Source organism: Sinocyclocheilus anshuiensis, unplaced genomic scaffold (genome assembly GCF_001515605.1).
Source record: "Sinocyclocheilus anshuiensis isolate Anshui unplaced genomic scaffold, SAMN03320099.WGS_v1.1 scaffold261, whole genome shotgun sequence".
NCBI lineage: Eukaryota > Metazoa > Chordata > Actinopteri > Cypriniformes > Cyprinidae > Sinocyclocheilus > Sinocyclocheilus anshuiensis.
Genome location: NW_015536515.1, coordinates 247881 through 255187, shown reverse-complemented (window position 1 = coordinate 255187; position 7307 = coordinate 247881). Strand labels below are relative to the sequence as shown.

At 34.2% G+C, this 7307-nt stretch overlaps 2 protein-coding genes across 2 annotated transcripts in view; both read right to left on the bottom strand.

The window, feature by feature from the left end:
- Window positions 1–658: 658 nt before the first annotated feature.
- Window positions 659–4335, bottom strand: LOC107693107 (ras-related protein Rab-39B-like). The gene is made up of 2 exons (XM_016492358.1): window positions 4102–4335; window positions 659–1894 (listed from the first exon to the last, which is right to left on the bottom strand). The coding sequence occupies exons 1-2, from the start codon at window positions 4314–4316 to the stop codon at window positions 1471–1473; spliced, it is 639 nt and encodes a 212-aa protein (XP_016347844.1). The 5' UTR covers window positions 4317–4335; the 3' UTR covers window positions 659–1470.
- A 1981-nt stretch (window positions 4336–6316) lies between these two features.
- The window catches only part of LOC107693098 (protein FAM167A-like), a 5222-nt gene continuing 4231 nt past the window's right edge, over window positions 6317–7307 (bottom strand). The window contains exon 4 of the mRNA XM_016492345.1: window positions 6317–6774. Within this exon, the coding sequence (XP_016347831.1) occupies window positions 6514–6774 (261 nt within the window). The 3' untranslated portion in view covers window positions 6317–6513. The remainder of the gene's footprint in view (window positions 6775–7307) is intronic.

The window sequence follows — 7307 nt, the reverse complement described above, 5'->3', positions numbered from 1 at the left end:
ATACATTTAGACCACTTAACTTAATGATTGCTATCAGGATGTGAAGAGACTTTATTTTTTTTCTTTTATTTTTTTATGCCTTTTATTTAGATAGGACAGTAGGTCGACAGGAAGCGAAGTGGGTGAGAGAGAGGGGGTGGGGTCGGGAAAGGTCCGCGAGCCGGGACTCGAATTCGGGACACCAGTCGCTACATGTCTGCACGCTGCCTATGAGGCCATCGGCGCCAACGTGAAGATCTTCAGCCAGCATAACAAAAAATGTTTTTTGAACTAAATCACCTATACCCTGTCTTTAATGCAAGTTAAAAGTCGTGATATCATCTTGTTTTGAACGTCTGAGTGAGCAATTTCTGTGAATGTGCGAATATCTAGAAGAAAATCAAAGTACGGTAAACGGTGAAACTATTTGCGCCACAAACCAGTGTATTTACGTTTAATCAATTAAAATAATAAGGTTAAGAAATACTTGTTTGCAATATTAAGCAGCATAACGAGCTGTTTTGTACCGCTAAAAATAAGCGGATAAACCCGGAAGTCTTGCACATTCACGTTACAAAATAGCCGCACATGCTCTTAAGTTAAAAATAAGGTGGAAAAGCAGGAAAGTGCTCAATAGAGCTGATAAAATACAAAATTATACAAGTTATTGTGCCTAATGTGAAACATTTCCGATGCTTTTATTGCAATTAAAAATCAGATCTACTGCAATAAACGTATTGTCACTGTCTGAATTAAAATCTCTTCTGTACAAAATTAAACTATTTATATTGGAAGTTGCTTATCAAGGCCTCTAGATGGTGCTGTATTAATTGAGATCTATTTCTATAGAAACAAGACTTGTGAAAGGCCATCATTATTAAACCAATAATATTTAATACATGCATTTTTTTTTTTTTTTACAAATGTGCAGGTTTTTCTGTGCAAATGACAGCTGTAAACATTGTTGATAATGTCAGTTAGTCAGCACAGCCACAATACTATAAAAATTTGCCTGAAGTTAGTTTTAGTTCCTCTGAACAGGTTTGTAATTGCCATTTCCTCTTTCTGTGTCACAAACTGAATAACAGACAGGCATATAGAGAGAAAATGACTTGTGGCATGTTACAGACGTGCACAAAATGTCAAATATATATATATATATTTCTGATGTGCACAAAAAGGATTTATTTATTTATTCATATTGCACTAAAAACCGTTTTAATTTTGCATTTCATTTTTCTGTCCCTTAAAATCAGTTTTTGTCTGTTTAAGACTTAAGTGTAAACACCATTTTTGCATTTGAGTATCAGCACTTTGCTACATTAATTTTTCGCAATTTGCTGATTTGCTTTTATCTAAAATTCTAATCCTCATGATATGAGCCCTTTAACTACATACTGTTCAGTGCTGTTTAGTATGCATGTAAAATAATGTTTTCAATACAATACTTTGTCCAGGAAGATTTGTCTGAGTCTGAATCTCACAGTAAAGTCATCCGCAGTTGCATAAGGCAGACTTTTTGATCACAGGTGGCTCTTTTTTAATGGTGGCCCCAACCGTTAACCCCTGCCAGTCATCTCGGGTGGGTATTTTGCCTTGCTGGAAGAGGTTATATATGCCTCTGGTCAAGGTCTCAAACACCTCGCTGACGTTAATGTTCTCTTTTGTAGACACCTCAAGATAAGCCAGCATGTTGAGTTTTTTAGCCAGAGCGTCTCCTTCACTCTTCCTGACCTTTCGTCCCACGGCCAGATCACATTTGTGACCCACAAGCACGAAGAACATCGGGTTCGGTTTCACATAGTCCAGGACTTCCTGCTGCCAGCTGCCCACACGGTCAAACGTCTGTCGCTGTGAGACGTCAAACATCAGGATGCAGCCCACAGAGTTCCTCATATAAGACTTACATATGGACCTGCAGGAAAAAGGGTCAGAGTCACGCATGTTGAGGAACTGAGCAACTCCAAGGAATATTTTCGGGTGGGTTTATTTCAAATAAATAAATAAATGTCATTCTTTTTTATGTATTTGATTTTTTATTTCTGCATTGAAACACATTTTAAAGTCTTGACAATAACAAAGTACTTAATTTTTTTACAGTTAGTAGGGAGAAAAAAAGATATAGATAATTTAATTCAGGTTGACAGCTGTTTATTGACACTGATTTATGAAGAACACCTCTTTTTTGAAATATGCAAGTATGAAATATGGTTGAAGTAAATAACTGTTTCTCAAAACATACCTTTATGCCTTTATGTTTTTGTTTAATTTTTTTTTTTTTTCCTTTTTATAGCAAAATTTAAACAATGAAACGGAACATAATAAATGAAAATAGTGATGGTGATTTTGCTCTGATAATATATGACAACAGACATGTTACAAAAGTTTTAATTCCTAAAATTATACTTCAGCAAGAGCTATAAAGATCTGCATTGGCAACAGAAGGTTTTTAATTTCTTTTAATAAAAAAAATGAATTAATTAAAACAAAAACTATGTATATTATTTTTCAAAATAGGGAAATATATACACTGCCAGTCAAAAGTTTGGGATCAGTAAGACTTGTAATGTTTTTTAAAGAAGTCTCTTATGCTCATCAAGGCTGCATTTATTTGATCAAAAATACAGGAAAAATGATTAATAATTAATTATTAAATATTAATATATATTTAATATTGTGAAATATTATTAAGATGTAAAATACATAAGAGCATTTATTTAAAATAGAAATATTTTCTAACAATATACACTACCGTTCAAAAGGTCAGTAAATTTATATTCTTACTTTTTTTTTTTGGAAAAAAAAATTAAAACTTTTATTCAGCAAGATGTGACGAACCCGGGCTGGACTCCGCTTCGTCCACGGTGAAAGCCGATCCGGCGATCCACAGCGAAATTGATGTATTTCCTCAGCGAACAGCACGATTTCTGAAGGATCATGTGACACTTTATACTGGAATAATGGCTGATGGAAATTCAGCTTTGCATCACAGAAATAAATTATTTTTTAAAGGATATTAAATTAGAAGCCATTATTTTATATTGTAATAACTTTTTGCAAGATTAGTTTTTTTTTCTGTATTTTTGATCAAATAAATGCAGCCTTGATGAGCAGAAGACACTTCTTTAAAAAAACATTACAAGTCTTACTGATCCCAAACTTTTGAACGGCAATGTATTTAAAATGGTGAAATATATAATATAATATTTAAAATAGTGAAATAAAATGTAAAGGATCATCAGACGAATTTTGGCCAATAGAAAAGTTGAATAACTAAAATGACAGCATTTAAAATGTGTGTGACAACTTGCCCCGACCTGCCATTTATGAGAATAACCTTTGTCCAGAGAGCAGTTCTACCTTTGATTTCAAACCTACCTTTATTATATGTGACCCTGGACCACAAAAGCAGTCTTAAGTCGCTGGGGTATATTTGTAGCAATAGCCAAAAATACATTGTATGGGTCAAAATGATCCATTTTTCTTTAATGCCAAAAAAGGATATTAAGTAAAGATCATGTTCCATGAAGATATTTTGTAAATTTCTCACCGTAAATATATCAAAACTTCATTTTTGATATGCATTGCTAAGAACTTCATTTGGACAACTTTAAAGGCGATTTTCTCAATATTTAGATTTTTTTTGCACACTCAGATTCCAGATTTTCAAATAGTTGTATCTCGACCAAATGTCCTATCCTAACAAACCATACATCAATGGAAAGCTTATTTATTCAGCTTTCAGATGATGTATAAATCTCAATTTAGAAAAATTTACCCTTATGACTGGTTTTGTGGTCCAGGGTCACATATTATAATGACTCTTGTCTTATCTGTGTGTTTTATTGTGTACCCCAAAATGCTGATACTGAAATTGACGTTCGGAGGATAAAATTAACCAAACTCATCCTAATTTAAAACTTGAATTAGGATTTTAAAAATTAGCCCTGGCCTCCCTTATAATTCATCTATAGTCTGTTGTCCCACTTCTATAATTTATAATCTGCAGGTTTTGAATTCGCATAAACTTTCAACATGTCAGAAAGAAATGACAATAAAATAACATGAGTGTAACCTCATGTACAGTATATGATCTGGTGGGTTTCACTGACAGACACTCACCTAAATCTCTCCTGGCCTGCAGTGTCCCACAGAAGCAGTTTGATCACAACATCAGGGTCAAAGTTCATATTGTGCACCTTGAAATCAATTCCCAGTGGAGACTGACGAGATTCATCAAACGTTCCTTCAGTGAAGCGATGCAGAAGAGACGACTTCCCTACGGATGAGTCTCCGAGAATCACTATCCCGAATCTAAAGTTCCACGGCACTTGCATTGTGAGCGGCTCGTGTTACAATCTCTGTCAGTGTTTTAAAAGGCCTTACCCTCTGGTGACTGAACAAACAGGTTAAATAGTACAAAGAGGGAGAGGTTTGCAGACCTCCACACCTCTTTCATAACAATAGCCAGGTTGTGAAAACGTGGCATTGCAAACAACAGAAATTGCACAATGAGAAACAGTATATCTGTGCTGAGGATGTGATATGTGCTGCGTACTGTCATGAAATATCATATGCAACACTATTGTCAAAGCATTTATGTCTGTAACACAAATACTGCATAGTTTAATTAGTTGAAATCTACACGTTGAATTAGTGTTTGATCACAACAATGATGCTTATCTTAGCAAACACCACTTTTATAAACACCAGTATTATAATTAATTAATTAAGTATAATATTTGTGGCTGTTCCTGACCTTCTGGGAACTTTCTCCTCAGAAGGACTCGCAGAAGAAAAGCGTGTTCATCTTTGTGAGAACCGGTTTGAATTGTTGGCAGCACTTTGTTAAAAATAGTTATGGTGTTCTCTAGGGCTTGGTAAAAAATATCGATATCTCGATTTTAATCGATTCTCATTTTTACGGAACGATATCGATTCCTAAATCCCAAGAATCGATTAGTCTAGCCTGTTTTCAGTTAATGAACGGAACATTGACACTTGGGCACTTCCCATCCAATATATCGCAATGAGCATTGTGCTTTGGTACTTTTAATACGAAACAAAGTCTCAGATTTCAAATTCTGTCCATTGCATTGCAGCATTCAAACAATAAATGCCGTTTTGGCGCTGTTTAATGTGGAGTGACAGATCGCTGTAGCGCGCAGCAACTGATCATCTCCTCCACATTAATACCAGTTTCAGCACAAAATAAACATGACTAAACACACGAAGGTAAGTTCAAAGAAAGGGTACAACTTTACAAGCTGTACCCTGTCTCATGTAATCGCTCAATCAGTGTTTCAGCTGCGCAAAGACGTCAATATAACGGCTTGTAAACAATGTCACGTAATGTCACATTTACCTCAGGAAAACATATTCGGTGACCATAAACTCATTAGTCAGATAGAAAAATAAACTGTAGAGAGGGGCATTTTGCTAAATATATGCATTATATAACATATTCATTATAAATTTGACTGTTCTTCAATGTTTAGTTTATTTTTAAATAAATCCATCAAGTTTTTATGACAGCCACCATTATGTTTATATTTAAAAAAAATGAATTGAAGTAGAAATATTATTATGTAATTGTAGCTTTATTATTTAAAAAACTTAATTAAGTGTAATTTTAACAAATCAGTCCATTTTAACCTTCAGTATTATAGTAATGTAGTACCAACTGACTCTCATGTATATTTTACAGCATTAGTTGAGATTTTTTTTTTCCTTGAGAAAATTTGGCATGTACCGTAGGCCTACATGATATATATCCAAAATGATCGATATTGAATCGAATCGGTAATCGAATTGAACCGCAAGCTTGTGAATGAGAATCGAATCGAATCGTGAAATTTGTGTCAAAACCCAGCCCTAGTGTTTTCCCACTGATAAAATATGACAACAGACATTTTAGAAAGGTTTTAATTATACTAATACTTCAGCAAGAGCTGAAAAGATCTGCAATGGCAACTGCAGGAGGTAGTTTCACACTGCAAAAATTTAATAAAATATTTGCTATCAAATATTACTTATTTCTTGTTAGAAAATTTCACATTGAAAAGTAAATAAAATTAAAATTAAATAATATATACAATAAAATTTCAATATTTGCTCAGTAAATTTCTTCAATAAAATAATCATTTATTGTTTGTTTTTGTTTGATTGACTCTTGGGAAGTTCAGTAGTATGAAACAAATATTGAGATATGAGACACAGATAAAAAGGCCTATTAGGTAAGGATTCGGATGATAACAATAAAATTAAAGAAATAAATGACAAAACTGTTTTGAACATTTAAAATTAACGTTTTTTCCCACAAATTATAGAAGTGTGTCATATAATATCAAACACAAATTACACTGTACAGATGATTGTTAAGAAGAACTCAAAGCTTTTATGTTGACTTAAAGGCAATGAAAGCACAACATCAGAGACATTTTGAAAATATGTTTTTCCTATAATATTTTTTACTCTATAAAAGCACTCATAATCCCTCATTTAAGATAAAAACCCGCTCCTGTGTGTGCTGCGTTAGCACAGGGAGAACCGGCGAGAGTTGATGTTCATCTTGGTGACCCCGATGACCTTGAGCTGCGCCGAGAGGCCTAATCCAGGAGACATGGGGACGTCACACAAATCAGACATATCGTCCCGCTCCTCCAGCTCAAACGTGGCATCGTTCACCATCTTGCGATGTTGGTTACACGTCTGCACGATTCTCTGATTGTTAATGTCACTGCGCAGGCGCATTAGCTGACGCGCGAGCTGCTGGTCCTGCAAACGCATCTCTGCCTGCAACAGAAGGGAATAAAGAAGGTAAACAGCTATTAAAAAATGAATATCCTGTAGATATAATGCATTTTATTGTGTGGCATTTCTGCAGCACTCGTGGCAGTAAATGGAGATGTAAAACTAATAATTGTTTCCAAACAGGTTTCCAGCCTTCTCTTCAGACAAAATCTGCCATTATTCAGAAAACAGGTTGAAACTGAGGTTGACATTTCAAGTTGCTTAAACTAGTGGTGTGGATTTTGATTCATACCTGTGAATCTTTTCATACAATTCACCACAATTTTTTTTTTCTGATTTGTTCTTTCAGTGGCCCTTTACATTGTTACACCAGAATGTGCTGTCAAATGTCTATGAATCAGTGATTCGTTCACTGAACTGTTTTGTTAAAAATGGCCAATATATAAAAATGCTGATCCAAATAAATAATAATAAAAATATAGAATAAAAATAATAATAATAATTTATAGAAATGGGCCATTTTTAACAAATTGGTTCAGTAAACAAATGGTGTAACAAAGTAAATGGCCACTAAA